Source organism: Xyrauchen texanus, chromosome 17, assembly GCF_025860055.1.
Source record: "Xyrauchen texanus isolate HMW12.3.18 chromosome 17, RBS_HiC_50CHRs, whole genome shotgun sequence".
Lineage (NCBI taxonomy): Eukaryota > Metazoa > Chordata > Actinopteri > Cypriniformes > Catostomidae > Xyrauchen > Xyrauchen texanus.
This window is the reverse complement of record NC_068292.1, coordinates 7,158,998-7,177,874: the sequence shown is the minus strand read 5'-3', so window position 1 is coordinate 7,177,874 and position 18,877 is coordinate 7,158,998. Positions and strand designations below refer to the sequence as shown.

At 43.1% G+C, this 18,877-nt stretch overlaps 1 protein-coding gene across 1 annotated transcript in view; it reads right to left on the bottom strand.

Annotated features, from left to right (window-relative positions):
- Positions 1-18,877, bottom strand: part of LOC127657910 (glutamate receptor ionotropic, kainate 2-like) — a 375,882-nt gene that overhangs the window by 90,413 nt on the left and 266,592 nt on the right. Inside the window, exon 11 of the mRNA XM_052146892.1 lies at positions 6,679-6,902. Coding sequence (XP_052002852.1) covers positions 6,679-6,902 — 224 coding nt within the window. The remainder of the gene's footprint in view (positions 1-6,678; positions 6,903-18,877) is intronic.

Below are 18,877 nucleotides of genomic sequence, written 5' to 3'. Positions count from 1 at the left end.
AATTTCAAGTTCTGCTGTAGATTTTAGACAAGAATAATTATTTTAATGGATTTAATTGACTCTACAAAAGGTCAATGGCATTCAACTAGATCAATAGCTGATCGAGTTGGGCTTAGATCAGAGATTATGTTGATGGATACAGGCAAAACTTTGTTATTAAGGGGAGTTCAAGATGTATTGTTTCAAACTATTGAAAAGAAGAAGCTGTACTGTATGTGTGTAAAATCTTTATATCATACACAATTGAAAGGACGTACTGATACTAAATGGAGAGAATATTTCTCCTTCCAGAAATAAGTCCATCATGTAGTTTGTTGTATAAATCTCATATTCCTAAAAGATTTGGAGATCAAAATTCAATGGAATGATTTAATCTGCATGTCCTATCTGTAATATTACTGGTACTGTCATTTCATCTTTTCAGTGACTGTATTAGATTAACCCCTTTTTTTGTATTGTTGGATAAAATATTCAACAAGCTTGGTTTTAAAAATGATCTGTTTATTCTGGGCCATAAATATAAGGAGTGGTAGGAACAGTGCACACTAGGTAATTTTCTGGTGGGTCAAGCTAAGATAGCTTTTTTAAAATCCCACAGATGTAAAAATGAGGGGGAGAGTATTGATCTGGTTAAAATTTTTAAGTTTTTAGTAGAATATCAGGTCACTGTAGAATATAAATACTGTAAATTAACAGATAATATGTATTTGTTTGAAACAAAGTTGGCGGTGAAAACGGCTCATGTGGTAAGAGATGCGTTTGGAGATTTGATTTATAATTGGTGATATGGATTGTACTACTTGTTTCTTTTGGTATTTGTTTATGTACAATCAATGTGTTTAAGCTCATTTTGTTTTTAATTAAAAGGTTTTAAAAGTCTCTCTCTCTCTCTCTCTCTCTCTGTCATTCTCTAGCACACCAGCACACATTTATGCTGCAAATACCGCTTTACAGTGCACATAAAAATGCAGTCACGCATGCACACATAAAGAAATGTGTAAAAAGAAACAAACACATTAACACATTTCGCACTAATATTTTTAGTTCTATGTTAGCTTATCTCAGGTTTGTGTATGTGAAAGCATGCCATTTATTATTATTATTTATCAATGTTTGTGGAATAGTATGAGAAATGGAAAGGCAGAAGACTTACCCAGCATTAACATTAGTTCAGTTATAAAATGAGGTGCATATTCTGAACCAACTTAGATGGCAGTTGTAGCTTGTTATATTCTTGTGTGATCATATCGCCAGTAACATTTATAAAAAACAAGTGCATTAACCATAAAACTTCTGGATTATCCTGGCATAGCAGTCAATCCATTTATTTTATGGTTAACATGAGTCCTTTCCTTTGGATTTCTCCACACCATGCTTTAAATGACCAATGGAAATAGTTTTGTATTATTAAAAATCTATTTTAGCAATTTATTCTGAAAATATACTATGGCAGTTATTGGATGAATCCAGGTTTGACAGCAAAACAAATGATTAGGGAGAAGAATTTATATCTCACTTTGTAAGGAACAAAAGCTCACCGCTGACTCCCATTGTAAGTGTACAGTATTACTATATGATATCAGTGTCAGAAACCTTTTCATTAAGAGTCAACAATTGCCCCCAGGATTTGAATTTTAGGGGTTTTTGTTTTTATACCTCAATGACAAAATTAGTTGTGAATCCACAAATTAATTAGTGGACAAACGGTCTGTAAAACCTATTTATAATAAACCAAAAAGTACATTTAATTTACACTTAAATTAGAGTGGTGGTGGCGTAGTGGCTAAAGCACAGCACTGTTAATCAGAAGGTCACAGGTTCTAACCCCACGGCTACCACCATTGTGTCCTTGAGCAAGGCACTTAACTCCAGGTTGCTCCAGGGGGATTGTCCCTGTAATAATTGCACTGTAAGTTGCTTTGGATAAAAGCGTCTGCCAAATGCATAAATGTAAATGTAAATTAGGGCTGAAGGGATCATTTTATTTTGTTATTACTCAATTTCAAGTAATTTAATGGATTGTTGTTTATGATAAATGGCATTTGGAGCAATCTGTGGCTTTTTTTAGTATCCAGCTAAACATTTAAATGAAAATGCTGACCCACACAAGCAATATTTAAACCTAGTTTCAACATTTATAACCACATATTAAATGACAGAGCAGCCACATTTAATTTGATGTTCACTGCTGCCGAAGGACTGGCCAGGAACTTTTTCTAAGCCTCAAATGGTCACATCAGAATATGGTCATCCAGAGTCACACAGTAATACTCATGCACTTAAGGGTTTGTTTTTACTAGTATTTATCTGTTTTGAATTGTGAATAAAATAGAAGTATTTTAGTTTCCAAAGGAAATTTAAAGCAGGATGTGGACAAATTAAAAAAGCCTCTCTCTCTCTCTCTCTCTCTCTCTCACACACACACACACACACACACACACACACACACACACACACACACACACACACACACACACGACACACAAACCTGAAAAAATACTCATGCTTTCCTTTTTTCTTCCTTTCATGCACACGGTCTTAAATTGATGATTTTGCATCTCAGCTTTTGTGGTTTGTGTTACTGTGCATTATCTGATGAGAGGCACATACTGTAGCTCATCTGTGCCGAAACCGAAAAAGCAAAGCCACCCTTAAAGTTCCTCTCTTTTGTGAGTGTGTGTTACTCTGTATTTCTCCTTCTGTCTCTTTCTCTAAGCTGAAAGACTCAACTGTTTGTTATCAAACTATTATCACCAGCAGGAATTTTATATATAACTAATTGAGTCTCATAATGTAAATATTGTTAGAATGGCATTCAGGATCTTTAAAAGATCTGTTCCCTCACAAATATAAATTCCATCATCATTTACTCACTTTCATGTAATTCCAAACACATATGACTTTCTCTCTTCCATATAACACAAAAGGTGATTTTTTTCAAGAATATCCTGTCCATGGTTTTTCATCTAATGTAAGTGAATCTCCAAAATAACAAAACTGCAACATAGGTGTAGTTCGGATGAAACGTCTTCTGCAGCGGTACGATTGATATGTGTGAGGAACAGACCAAAATTGTAGTTGTTTTCTGAAAATGTTCCCCTCCACCCACACTCTGGAATGGATAAAAAAAGTAGCTTTGACTAAAATAAAATACCATTTGATTCCCTTTACCGCAATTTTGCATTTCTTGGAAGATTTTCATTGAATAACGACTCAAATTTATTTTGTTCAGAAATGTCCAGAAATTCCACTGGTAAAACTTACAGCATATGCAGATGATATACTGTAACTGTATTCATTAGAAACATCAATGATTGACTGCTTTAACTTCTAGTTTGAAGACATTTAAAAAAACAACATCTGCTTGGATTAATTGGGATACGTGCACAAACATTTAGTTTGTCTCATAAAGATATTGGGTTATGTTACTCAAAATCCACTACAAATGACCAAGTACCTCTCTAATATTGTAATCAGATTATTACAATTTATAAGAAATAACTTCATCTAAAAAAGCAATCGCATTGCCAATTATTTAACATTTAAATTACTTAAAATACAATTTTCCACTGAACAAATTTAAAATAATGTTCCCTTTACAAAAAGCTTCACTATGATGCTGCGCTTTTGCTAAGCGCTTTTGGGAACGCAATACCCACGCCGCCGCACTGGGGCTGTCCGGATCCTTACGGTTGTGAAATGTGCTCACAAAAACGCGAGAGGTCTCAGACATGAGCTTGAGATGTCGACTCAAGGACGTAAGAGTCCGGAGTAGCTGAAAAATCTAACCCATAAAGTTTGATGAATGTGTGCAGAGAGGACCAGCCTGCCGCATCACGAACTTGTTCAGGCATGAGCTTGAGATGTCGACTCAAGGACGTAAGAGTCCGGAGTAGCAGAAACATCTAACCCATAACGTTTGATGTACGTGTGCGGAGAGGACCAGGCTATAAAATAGAGGTGTCACCAGAGTGTCGTCAGATATTTTTCATTCAGAGCATTCTGTGCTGTGTGTCTCACAAACCTGCTAAAAAAAACTTTCTTCCCTTTGTTAGGAGTTAGATATTGTTAGGCAGTGCGCAGAACTTTGAAAAAGATTATTTATATATATATATATATATATATATATATATATATATTATATATATATATATATATATATATAAAATTAGAAAAAAGAGAGAGAGAGAGAGAGAGAGAGAGAGAATGGCGGAGAAACAGAGCAAACGATGCGTGTTTCCTTGTCAACGTTACATGACTGACAAGGACACGCATGAGTTTTGATTGTTTGGGGGAAGAGCATGCTGCTCTCGCGTTGTGGCAGTGCGGGTGCGCGCATTGTGACCTTCTTTCGGTCAGAATGCTTCGCGCTCGCCTTGCTTACTTCCGAGAGCCGGCACCCACACTTCATTCGTGGGGCTCTCGTATGGATCTGGCTGAGGAGCGAGAGACGGGTCCGTCCCTTTCGCTCGCTCTCTCCCCAGATCCGGCTGGTCCTTCGCGTGATCTTGACGCGCGCTCCGGCGCCTCTTCAGTTCACGAGGGGGACCTTGATTCTCTTGGATCTGCAGATTTCGAGTTACCCACATCCGAGCACTCAAAACATGACTCAAAATCCTCTGAAGAGTTACTCGATGTGGTTACTCGTGCAGTGGCCAGACTTCAATTAGACTGGCCACGTGACCAAGAAACCCCCAAACGCTCCAAGTTAGAGGACAGATTTCTGTCTGGTGGCCAAGGGAAGGGAACGCCTCATCAGTCCCTTCCCTTCTTTGATGACCTCCACGATGAGCTTGCTCGTTCGTGGAGGAAACCTTATACCTCGCGCGTTCACATGCCCTCGACATCGTTATATTCGACTATCGTAGGTGCTGAGGCGCGAGGGTATTCAATGATGCCGACGGTCGAAGAGACACTTGCGTGTTATCTCGCGCCGGGTTCGGCATGATCTTTGAAAAAACCTGCTCTCCCCTCTAAGCCATGCAGAACTACCTCCATGCTGAAGGAAAAACTGTCAGCAGGCATATGCCCCGCTACTCTCAGGGTTTATGTGGCTGCCATTTCGGCTTGCCTCGCCTTGATGGACGGGGTGCCTTTGGGGAGGCATCCTCCACTCGCTCGCTTCATTTGTGGAGCCATGCGACTGAGGCCTCCTGTTGGACTTAGCAATAGTCCTGGAGGGTCTGGTTGAGACCCCCTTTGAACCACTAGAGTCAGTGTCTGACAGACTTCTGACTCTCATGATGGTTTTTCTTATGGCGATTACCTCTCTTAAGTGGATCGGGGATCTACAGGCTCTGTCTGTTTTGCTGGCCTGTTTAGAATTTGCCCCAGGTTTGGCAAAAGCTATTCTGCATCCTTATCCTGACTACCTTCCTAAGGTGCCCTTTTCGGGAGGGGTCCCTCTGCAGCAGGTTTATGACGCGGCAGGCTGGTCCTCTCCGCACACATTCATCAGATTTTATAGTTTGGATGTTCATGCTACTCCGGGCTCTTACGCCCTTGAGTCGTCATCTCAAGCTCATGTCTGGACAAGTTTATGATGCGGCAGGCTGGTCCTCTCCGCACACATTCATCAAGTTTTATGGTTTAGATGTTTATGCTACTCCGGGCTCTTACGTCATTGAGTCGACATCTCAAGCTCATGTCTGAGACCTCTCGCGTTTTTGTGAGCACACTTCACAACCGTAGGGGTCCGGACAGCCCCAGTGCGGCGGCGTGGGTATTGCGTTCCCAAAAGCGCTTAGCAAAAGCGCAGCATCATAGTGAAGCTTTTTGTAAAGGGAACGTCTCAGGTTACATGTGTAACCCTTGTTCCCTGAAAAAAGTGGAACGAGATGCTGCGCTTCTTTGCCGCACTGGGACGTCCCAGGACTGCTCTTCAGAAAAAGATATCTGACGACACGCTGGTGACACCTCTATTTTATAGCCTGGCCACAGGTGCATCTAATGATTATCACCAGCCGAGGCTATAAATTCCGGTCAACGTTCATTGATGTGTTACACACATATTCACAGCTGGTCTCAATGCAAGATTGTTCCCAAAAGCGCTTAGCAAAAGCGCAGCATCTCGTTCAGCTTTTTCAGGGAACAAGGGTTACACATGTAACCCGAGACGTTTCTATATAATGCAAGTAGAAGTACATGTATACATCATTTACATTTTGAATGCATTCTACATTAATAATATTATTCTAGAAATGTCTAACCCATGTAATGTACTTAAAAGTAATAAACTGAATTGAAAGTCAGTATCTGATTGCAAGAATTTAAAATCCAATGCTATAGACTAATTTGTGTCAAAAAATTTGTGTTTTTTTACTGTATTTGGACCACAGTAACTGATTATTTTGTAATCAGATTGCACCCAACACTGCTTGGTATACAGCATACATGTCATTTGGAGTACTTTTATGACACTTTTATGCTTTATTGTCATTTTGGTTCTTATCAGACCCAGTTCCCATTCATTTTTATTATATAGAAAAGGGCAGTCATGATATCTTGATGAAAGATAAAAATGAAGGTGAGTAAATTATGACTGAATTTTCAGCTTTTTGTTGAAATATTACACTATAGTTGAATCTAAGTTTTAGTTGCTTCAGTTAAGTAAGATGTTCATGAGATGAGGTTATGATATGGGGTTATGTCTATATATATATGTGGCTGGCATGTTACCTGGCTATGACAAACAGCACACAACTGACACCCAAGTAAGCAAGCAGAATATACATCCAGATGTCGGGGGAGAGGGGGTTGAGAAAGGAGAACACCCCCAGGTTGGTGCCATTGGGCTTGCGGTACAGTATACTTATCCCCAGCGTCATGAAGGGTTTGGAGAAGTCGATGACCTTCTCCCGCACGTACGTGATTGCCAGGGGCGCAACTGCAAGATCAGCTTTCTGCCAACAAACAAGGAACATGGAGAAGAGCGATAGGCTGTATATCAGGTTGAGCAGAGGCATTTAAAGGAAATCAAATTAAGAAAACAGGGCTTTTACACATCACACACTCTGCCCCACAGCGTTTAAATTAAATTTAAAGTCCTCTCGTGGACTTGCGTGCTCTCTCCCTCTTGATTTACCTGCTACTGTTTCAGCACTTACTAAAGCTATTCATGATTTACTGGGTGTAAGGTGCTGGCACGGTGCACTGGACCAAATCCATGTCTCAGGTTCCCAACTAGGCTAAAAAATGAATATAGCACTTACGAAAAAGACAAAATTAATGGGGTTGAAGGTTTCGAAGAGGACTGCTGCTGTTGTTTCACAAGGTGAGCACTTTGAGTTATGCACATTCAGGGCTGAATTAACTGCACATTTCTAGTACACATAAAAAAAGCATTTCTGAAAAAATACAATTTTATGTAACCGCCCAAAGTGTTAGATATTATGCTATGTTTGAGCATTTTTGGATTTGTGTTGTTACTGTAAAAAAATGTTTTATTAAGTTTACAAAGAGTCCAACAATGTCAATATTCAGTGAAGTTGACAGAATAGGTCACATTCATGAAAAGCAGTGCAAATGTCATTGTAAATTATTTAAAAATCTATTCCTATGTAAACCGTCAGTTTGAACTGAATTTTGCGGTGGTTTGACACATTACATACTTTATGCACTAATCTATGTGCATTACATACGAAGAACTTTTCAAATCTACTCCAAAATACCTGAGTTATAATTTCAAATAAGTAATGTGAATGAACTTACTATTTATTTAATTTATCTGATTTAATTTGTGTATAGACACAATCTGCAATGGGTCATATACACTGGGGGAAATTAGTTTAGCATATGGAAAATTGAAGCCCTGCTACGATGGAAAAAAAAAATGGGAGAAATATCTGATAGATTTGGCTATTTTAACAATGAAAAACATGACAACAAGTTGTAACCTCCGTTCGCCGAGGGAAGGAACGAGACATTGTGTCGAATGAAGTGACAAAAGGGGTCTTCCTGGGATGCGAAACGTATGAAAAATCCTGACTGGCACTTGCTCCCTCGCTTCCCTTTATACCCATATGTCCGGGGCAGGGCATACAAATTCTGTCTGCCAACTTGACATTGGCCTTTTCTCAGGTTCAGAGGTACATCTGGCATCCCAGGAAGACCCCTTGTGCCACTTCATTCGACACAACGTCGAGTGAGTGACAGAAGGGGAACAAGACAATATTACTGTGAAAACTTGGCATGATCAGAATAGAGTGATGCTTATTTTGGTTTTCATGTTTTAATGAATCAAACGTCTCGAGGGATAATGTGCGTACCATTGGGTTTGACGAAGTGTTACATTAACAAAGTAAAGTTGATGTTAAATGTGTAGACACATAGTACCGGGTATGAATGTATTCTCATCTCCATTAGCACTGTCTCTTCTGCCAAACTGCAAAACAATTTAAGAATTTCTAAAGCTACTTCAAAGATTTCTCATCAAAAAACCCTCCATGTGACAGCTTTAAAGATCCTTGGCATTCTAGCTGTCAGTTTGTCCAGATACAGACATATCACCCCACACTTCCTGTAGCACTTGCTATAGATGTGACTTGTCGGGCACTTCTCACGCACCTTACAGTCTAGCTGATCCCACAAAAGCTCAATGGGTTGAAGATCCATAACACTCTTTTCCAATTATCTGTTGTCCAATGTCTGTGTTTCTTTGCCCACTCTAACCTTTTCTTTTTGATTTTCTGTTTCAAAAGTGTCTTTTTCTTTGCAATTCTTCCCATAAGGCCTGCACCTCTGAGTCTTTTCTTTACTGTTTTACATGAAAAACTGGTGTTGAGCGGGTAGAATTCAATGAAGCTGTCAGCTGAGGATATGTGAGGTGTCTATTTATCAAAATAGAGACTCTGATGTACTTGTTTAGTTGTACATCTGGTCTTCCACATCTCTTTCTGTCCTTGTTAGAGCCAGTTGTCCTTTGTCTTTGAAGACTGTAGTGTACATCTTTGTATGAAATCTAGGCAAGTGATTTTCTAGTACCAAATTATCAATTTAGCATGATTACTCAAGGATAAGGTGTTGAAGTGATGGCTGCTGGAAATAGGGCCTGTCTAGATTTGATAGAATAGTGATGGTGCTGTGTTTTACATCAGTAATGTCCTGAATACACTTGGTGATCTGTTGAATGCCACTTTGGTGAAGTAAAGTACCAATTTCCTTCCGATACAGCAAAATATTTTCATTATTCCAAACTTTTGGCTGCCATTGTATTATTTTTTCCCCTTTTTTCTTACAGGAATGAATGAGTAACTATGGCAAAAGGGGCTTTACTTTCCCCCATGAGTGGGCGGTGCATCCTTGACGACTGTATCTAAATCCTGAAATACAACTGAAAACCTCTCACTTTCAAACAATGTGTCACACATGTGTATGCAGTGTGTGTAAAACTGTGTGTACACACTGTCAGCGAGTGACATTTCAATAAAAACTATTACTATTCATGGGAAAGTCAGGCGTTCATCTGGGGTGCTAGGGAGTTCTCAGAAAATTTCATTTTAGTTATTTGAGACAAAGTATGATGTAAACATATTTATGATGATTTTTTAATGTTTGTTGTAATGTATCATTTAATATAAACACAGTAAAATTTGTGATTAATTAGTTCAATTAATTAATTAGTCAAATATTCTCGATTCACTGCCCTATATATACATTTTCTCAGTCCATACTAGGTCTGCATACTAGTCTCTTACTGTGTCTATTGTCCTGTTTCAGCAATTATTGTACCATGAGGCACATGGTACATGTACTTTATGTAGAATTAAGTAGGATATTAGTTCTGTGTTTGTTTTATATTGTTTCAAGTTGTTTTTATGTAAAACCATGGTCCTGTAGGAACGTTGTTGACTTGACATATATATATATATATATATATATATATATATATATATATATATATATATATATATATATTATACACTGTATTTTTAACAGGACAAGTCATTTTACAATACAATAATTTGCAAAATAAGGTTGTTGGAAGTAAAAAGTATGATGAAGTAATGACATATCATAATACATGAGTTCCCCTTCTGTCGCTCTCTCGACGTTGTGTCAGAGAAGCGACACTAGGGGTCTCTCTTCAGTGCCGATATTCACCTCTGATCTATGAAAAAAGGCCAATGAGAAGTTGGCAGCCGGTATTTGCATATCCCGCCCCCGGACATACTGGTATTTCAGCGGCGCAAATACGGGAGTTCATTCAGAAAATTTCTTCGGAGCCGATGGTCATGCATGCAGTCTGCTGCGAGTAACACACAAAGTTCCTGTTTAAATCCTCTGATGCTCTGCATGCTGTTGGACTTTATGGCACACAACAGCGGCTTTCTCCTTCGAGCACGGCTGTGCATTCTTGCGCCTGGGCGCTTCGACAGCGCAGACAACTCGAAAGAGTTATTCTAAAAGAGTAATTTCGCTCTAAAAGAGGTCCCAGACCACTCCCCCCTGCACGCCATGGACCCCTCCTGCAAGTCCACCGGGCCAAGGCACTTCAAAATCTGCACTTGCGTAGTCCTGTTCTTGACGTGCTGCAGGAACTGCACTCAAACAGGCGATGGCCACCCCCCGTGGTCCAGAAACGCAACGATGGACAGGACCTGGTCGCAGTACAGGATGCAGACAAAGCACGCTTTCTCAAAACGCCCCCGTCTCCCAGGTCCGTCCATTCGGCGACACCACTTGACGACTCTTCCCAGCAGTCCTCAGTGGTGGAGAAACAGACGGAGGCTATTTTACACATCTTGCCCTGCCGCAAACCTGCCGCCAGGGGCCATGCCCTGTCTGCTTGCTGAGGGCGTCCTCCTGCGGCTTTCAAGAAAGAAAGAAAGTGATGCTCCGCCTCAACTAACGAAGAGAGTGGGCCCAGCTCTCAGCCCCAGCGTCGAGCTCCCAGCAGAAGTTGGACGCCCCTCGTCTCACCGACCCCCTCGAGGACCCGGAAGGCTCCCAGGCGCTCCTGAGATGACCGACCCAGAGACCGAGACGGTAGCTCCGGAGCTGGTAAGACCGCTCCATTCCCCGGTGGAGGGCCGGGAGGAGAATTTTTTGTTAAATTCTTTACATTCTATAGGCCGGCCGGTTCAGACGAGTCCAGAGGACGCCAACATCAGACCTCCTCCTCAGTCACGAACCCGCCCCCCGGGTGCACGGAGCAAGGTAAGTGCTTTGAGTCTATTCTCAGCACCGGAGCCTCGGGCCGCTTCACTGCCTACCGACGCCGCATTACCTGTTCCGCACCGCTGCGAAGCCCCACCGGGTACGTCCAAAATACTCGTCCCCTTGGTGCCCTTAGCACAGAGTTTAGAGGCGTGGCTTTCACTGCCCAGCCCGTCACGCTGGCTGCACTGGACCATTCGACTCGGTTACACAATTCAGTTTGCCAGGCCTCCGCCCCCCTTCGTGGGCATTCATTTTTCCGCAGTACACGGCGAACATGCCCAGTCCCTGCGTGAAGAAATCGCCTCCCTTGTAATCAAGGACGCAATAGAGCCTGTCCCTCCAACCGAAACGAAGAAGGGTTTCTACAGCCCTTACTTCGCTGTACCCAAGAAAGGCGGCGGCTTACCACCGATCTTGTTTTCAATCAGATCCCGTCCAAACTCCCGTTCAAAATGCTCACCCAGAAACAAATTCTATCTGGCGTCCGGCATCTAGATTCGTTCGTAGCGGTAGACCTGAAGGACGCGTACTTCCATGTCTCGATTTGCCCTCGACATCGACCCTTTCTACAGTTCGTTCGACGGCCAGGCGTATCAGAACAAAGTCCTCCCCTTCGGCCTGTCTCTGTCCCCTCGCGTCTTCACGAAAGTCGCAGATGCAGCTCTTGCCCCGCTTCGAGAAGCCGGCATAGGCATACTCAATTTCCTCGACGACTGGCTCATCCTGGCCCCCTCGCGAGAGTTACTATGCGCGCACAGAGACCAGGTGCTCAGGCACCTCAGCCGTTTGGGGCTTCAGGTCAACTGGGAAAAGAGCAAGCTCACCCCATTCCAGAGCATCTCTTTTCTCGGATTGGAGTTAGACTCAGTCTCTATGACAGCACGTCTCTCCAACGAGCGTGCTCAGTCGGTGCTGAAATGCCTCGCTTCCCTCAAGCCAGGTACCGTGGTCCCTCTAAAACGATTCCAACAGCTCCTGGGGCATATAGCATCCTCCGCAGCGGCCGCGCCGTAGGGGTTGATGCATATGAGACCAATTCAGCACTGGCTCCAGACTCAAGTCCCGAGAAGAGCATGGCGCCGCGGCACGCACACTGTGAAAGTTACCTCCGCCTGCCGCCAAACCCTCAAACCCTGGACAGACCTCTGCTTTCTACGGGCAGGGGTACCCTTGCAGCAGGTGTCCCGACGCGTTCTGGTCACAACCGACGCCTCTGAATTGGGTAGGGGCGCCGTGTGCAACGGGCAGCCACAGGCCATTGGAACCGGGCCCCGCTGCGTTGGCACATCAACTGCCTAGAGCTGCTGGCTGTTTTCTTTGCCCTGAGGAAGTTTCTCCCATTAATTCGAGACAAACATGTCCTAGTCAGGACAGACAGCACCACAGTGGTAGCCTACATAAATCACCAAGGCGGAGTACGCTCCCTCCGCATGTCACAGCTCGCCCGTCGTCTCCTCCTTTGGAGTCAGCAGCGACTCAAGTCACTGCGCGCCACTCACATCCCCGGCAACCTCAATGTGATAGCGGATGCGCTGTCAAGACAAAGTTTCCCAGCGGAGAGTGGAGGCTCCACCCCCAGTCGGTCCAGCTGATCTGGGACCAGTTCGGCAAGGCCCAGGTAGACCTGTTTGCCTCCCAAGAAACCTCCCACTGCCTGCTCTGGTATGCCCGGACAGAAGCTCCCCTCGGGGCAGATGCGTTGGCACACAGCTGGCCCGCGGGGCTGCGCAAGTACGCATTTCCCCCAGTGAGCCTTCTTGCACAGGTGCTATGCAAGGTCAGGGAGGACGAAGAGCAAGTCATTCTGGTGGCCCCCTACTGGCCCACCCGGACTTGGTTCTCGGACCTCACGCTCCTCGCGACAGCCCCTCCCTGGCGAATTCCCCTGAGGAAGGACCTTCTTTCTCAGGGACGGGGCACGCTCTGGCACCCGCACCCAGACCTCTGGAACCTCCACATCTGGCTCCTGGACGGGATGCGGAAGATCTAGCCGGCCTACCACCGACCGTCATAGATACTATCAACCAAGCCAGAGCCCCCTCGACCAGGCATCTTTACGCCCTAAAGTGTCATCTGTTCGCGAACTGGTGTTCTTCACGAGCCGAAGACCCATAGAAGTGCGCGGTTAGGTCAGTGCTCGTTTTTCTACAGGAGAGGCTGGAGAGGAGGCTGTCCCCCTCCACCCTCAAGGTGTATGTCGCCGCCATCGCGGCTCACCACGACACGATAGATGGCAAGTCTCTTGGTAAGCACGACTTAATTGTAAGGTTCCTCAAAGGTTCCCGGAGGCTAACTCCCTCCCGGCCTAACCTATTCCCCTCCTGGGATCTCTCGATCGTCCTCACGAGCCTCCAGAGACCCCTTTCGAGCCGCTAGATTCAGCTGGACTCAGGGCCCTCTCTCTCAAGACCGCCCTGCTGATCGCACTTGCCTCCATCAAGAGGGTCGGGGACCTGCAAGCGTTCCCTGTTAGCGACACTTGCCTGGAGTTCGGTCCGGCAGACACATACGTGATCCTAAGACCATGACTGGGCTATGTGCCCAAGGTTCCTACCACACCCTTCAGAGATCAGGTAGTGAACCTGCAAGCGCTGCCCCGGGAGGAGGCAGACCCAACCCTTTCGTTGCTGTGTCCAGTACGTGCTTTGTGTATCTATCTTGAACCGCACACAGAACAATAAACGCTCTGAGCAGCCCTTTGTCTGCTTCGGTGGACAACGGAAAGGGAACGCTGTCTCCAAACAGAGGCTTGCCCACTGGGTTGTCGACGCCATTTCATTGGCTTATCACACCCAGGCCGTACCCCCCCTTGCGGGTCTGAGCTCACTCCACCACGGGTGTTGCGTCCTCATGGGCACTGGCCAGGGGCACCTCCCTAGCAGACATCTGCAGAGCAGCAGGGTGGGCAACACCTAACACTTTCTCGAGGTTTTACAATCTCCGAGTTGAGTCAGTATCGTCCCATGTTTTCTCAGGTCCGAGCCCATAGAACTCAGTAACACGCTGACGTTCTGGCCGGGTGAATTGCTTGCGCCTAGTGCCCTTTCCCTCAGCCGAGGTAAAATAGTGCACCTCCGTTCCCAGGAGACCCCATCTTTGGGTCACTGGTTGACTCCTCCCTAGCCCTTTTGGGTCCGCAGTTCAGCGGAGGAACTCGCCGACCCAAGCCCCACTACGGGTACCCAAAAACTGCCCTGTACTGGAATAGGTGCTCCACAGGTAAGGCCTCCTGCTCGGACTCCCCCTGTGTGTAATTCCGCGGTACTGTCTCCTCACGAGCGGACCCCCGTGTCTCCCTTAGGCAGTTACAGCTCTCTCGGTCGCTGTGCTGTATGCTTCCCCCCTCTACGAGGCTGGATCTACCACCGCACCAACTTTTCCACATAGGTATTAACAGGCCATGTGATGTATTTGCCACTCTTTGCCTCCCCTGCCGGGTAGGTGTGGCCTCCGCAGGGTCTTCTCCCCCTGAAGGGCTAAGACCCCCTTCCCTCAATTCGTGTAAGGGCCCCGGCCATAGTTGCTCTATGCGAGAAACATAGAGAGAAAAGAGGCCTAGCCAGGCTGGCCCATTCCCAGGTTGGCGGCCATCACCTTGTTCCCCCCTCCAGGGTAACGAGAAGGATTCTGATGGCTTGAATGGGGCATCGGGGAAGGGTACGTGCAGTCTGATACAGTTGGTCGTCCTGCACGTAAGAATACCTGCTCTCTCCTGTATCAGCAGTTCATGTACACGGCTCAGCGCATGGCACTTTTATAAGTGGACCCCTAGTGTCTCTTCTCTGACACAACGTGGAGAGAGCGACAGAAGGGGAACGTCTAGGTTACGTATGTAACCTCCATTCCCCGATGGAGGAAACGAGACGTTGTGTCTTCCCCGCCACGTCGCTGAGCCGAGCCACTGTTGTGGCTGGACCATTTCCGGCTCCTCAGAAAAATCCTGAATGAACTCCCGTATTTGCGCTGCTGAAATACCCATATGTCCGGGGGCGGGATATGCAAATACCGTCTGCCAACTTCTCATTGGCCTTTTTTCATAGATCTGAGGTGAATATCGGCGCTCAAGAGAGACCCCTAGAGTCGCTTCTCTGACACAACGTCTCGTTCCCTCCATCGGGGAACGGAGGTTACATAGTATGTAACCTAGACGATACTGCCACTGTATTTTTAATGATGAATTCCTGACAACCACAGCTGCCAGTTTATTTTTTTACTGTAAACGTAACAGATTTTTTTTACATGCTTTTTTATAGAATGAGATTAATCAATATTATTTCAGTTTTATTTTATTATTCATCCTCTAACTTTATTTATTATCAAATACTTCATTCTAGCATATGCTATCTACAATTGTAAGAAACTGTAAGAAGCCAGAAGTTTACATACACCTTAGCCAAATACATTTAAACTCAGTTTTTCACAATTCTTGACATTTAAATCGTATAAAACATTCCCTGTCATAGGTCAATTAGGATCACTACTTGAAATAGTCAGAATAATAGTAAAGAGAATTATTTATTTCAGCTTTTATTTCTTTCATCACATTCCCAGGGGGTCAAACATTAACACAATTTGTTAGTATTTGGCTGCATATGCTTGGGGTCATTGTCTATTTGGAAGACCCATTTGCGTCTGAGCTTTAACTTCATGACTGATGTCTTGAGATGTTGCTTCAATATATCCACATAAATTCCTTCCTCATGATGCCATCTATTTTGTGAAGTGCACCATTTACCCCTGCAGCAAAGCACCACCACAACATGATGCTGCCACCCCCACCGCTTCATGGTTGAGATGGTGCTCTTTGGCTTGAAAGCCTCAACCTTTTTCCTCCAAACATAACAATGGTCATTATGGCCAAAAAGATGACCAATTTTTGTTTCATCAGACCAGAAGAAATTTCTTCAAAAAGTAGGATCTTTGTACCCATGTGCACTTACAAACTGTAGTCTTTTTTTTTATGCCGGTTTTGAAGCAGTGGCTTCTTCCTTAATGAGCAGCCTTTTAGATTATGACAATATAGGACTCGTTTTACTGTGGATATAGATACTTGTCTACCTGTTTCCTCCAGCATCTTCACAAGGTCCTTTGCTGTTGTTCTAGGATTGATTTGCACATTTTGCATCAAACTACGTTAATCTCTAGGATACCCTGAGAGGTATGATGGCTGTGTGGTCCTATGCTTCTTATACTTGCATACTATTGTTTGTACAGATGAACATGGTACCTTCTTGGTTGGTCTTGGCTGAATTCCTTTTGATTTTACCATGATGTCAAGCAAAGAGGCATTGAGGGTACATTTACACAATAACGATGCACTAAAAACGGAAAAGTTTTTCCTTTGCGTTTTTAAAAAGTTTCGTGAACAGACGACAACGTTGTCAAAGATATCCCCATTCACACGGATCCACGGAAACAACAAAAAATGCTGTATTATGCACGCCAGGCCAGTAGTTGGTGATGTCACTTTGTAAAGAAACACTACACAGCTGCGCACATAAGAATTCTTCCACAGAGCTTTGAATACAAACAATGAAGATGGCGAAAGCATCGAGCAATTTTGTCTGGACGGACGCTGAGTTTGCTTTATTACTACAATTACTTTGCATGAGAAGCATCAATAAACTCAAAATCTTGAGCAGCACAAACACAGTCTTGTAGTCCACCATTGTGGTTTTGAATGTCTCATGCGGATGCCTACAGACTGAACACGTAATACGCGTGCACATGACGTCATCGTTTTCACAAATTGTTTGTGTGTATGTTTACACGGAGACAAAAACGGCATTGTTTTCAAAAACTTGTACTTTTCAAAAGTTTGCGTTTTCAGGCCTCAAAATGCTGTTGTAGTGTAAACAAACAGCCAAAAGGCATAAAAAGTTTTCCGTTTTTAGTTGTAAACGTTGTCGTGTAAACAGCCCCTGAGTTTGAAGGTAGGCCTTAAAATAAGTACACACCCAATTGACTCCAAATTGCTAACTGGCTAATTGCCTTGACATCATTTTCTGGAATTTGTCAAGCTGCTTAAAGGCACAGTAAACTTAGTAAATGTAAACTTCTGACCCACTGGAATTGTGATATAGTCAATTAAAAGTGAAACAATCTGTCTGTAAACAATTCTTGGAAAAATTACTCATGTCATGCACAAAGAAGATGTCCTAAACGACTTCAACGTCAAAACTATAGTTTGCTAATATGAAATCTGTGGAGTTGTTATAAACGATAAAGTTACACCTAAGTATATGTAAATGTCTGACTTCAACTGTATTTATAAATTTGTTTGTTTTTGTGAAAAGCACCACACAATTAGATTTGAATTTAAATTGTTGTTCTATTATTATTATTTCTCTTCAGCTGTATACATTACTCTAATAGTCGTTAGAAACCCACTGTCAACATAATACAAAGTGTTTTCCATTTAATATTTTAATTATTTATTTTGGCTTTAGTACAATGACAGTATAAAAGGCTATTATTTAGTTTTGCAAATAACAAGTTATTTTTATACAATCATGCTTAATACTGTTTTGTTTTTAATCACACAATTTAAATATACACAAGTCTACATGAACATTATACAGCCTTTACTGTATATTTTACGGAAGGGGTCGCTCGCAAGGGCATCGTCATAATTGGGAGTCCTTGGCATCAAATAGTTTGAAAAGCCCTCATCTCTGTCTACACTTCAAGCTGCATACCATCTATTCAGGAGTGTAAGTGTAGAATGCAGATCAAAAGGGACAAATACTTTGAAAAAAAAAGATAATTATCACAGTTATGTTATTCTGAGGTAAACCTTTAGCTTCTCCCTCAATTAATAAAATCCATTGCGAGCAACATGACAGTTCATCATGACAGCCTCTAGGGGGAGGAATACGACAGTCGTACATGAATGTCGGAGACATTTAAAAGGTGGCTGGAGGCATAACTTTCCATAAAAAATAATAATGTAATTAATGACATTTATTAGGGAGTAATACAGTATTTTAATGTGTTAGTTTTAAAAGTAGCATTCTCTTAAAATGAAATTCACCTAAAATTTTCTTCTTACATTGCAAAAAATATACTCTCGTTTACATCCTGCATAAAGGCTTTGAGCACCTACAGTTATTTTTAAGCTCTTAAAACTTTGAAGTTTTAAAATATAAATGCCCATTCCCAGTGCTGAAGTTTGATTAAGTTTGACTGTAATTTTCATACCACTACAAGTTTGCAGTGATTTCTCTTCAAAGAAACATAAGTCTTATGGCCACTGTGCTTCACCCAAGACTGATGGAGCAGCTGCTGTCTAAACGCTGACAACAGCTTAGATGAATCGGCCCCTAAAAGTGACATTTGGTTCAATTTCACTATGTTTACAGCTGGAATGAGTATAATTTCAGTCAAAATTAAGGCTTATGTCAAAAATTATTGTATTGTCTGTAATTATTCCCAGAGGGGGCACATTAATGCCAGTAGTGAGCAGATGTTGTCTCGCTACATTTCTTTTTTGCTTCTAAAGTCCTTTGACAAGATATTTTTATCTCCAGCACGTCAATGTACTGGCAAACGGCAGACTGCTCTCAAAGCTTGTCAAGACCAATTACAGTGTGTCTTGCTCTCATCTTGTGTGTGTGCATTGCTGGGGAATTTTACCGGGACACACATACATTCCGTTTTCACACTAGACGATCCAACCACGACCAGCTGAAGAGGAGTGACTATGATGCATGTATTA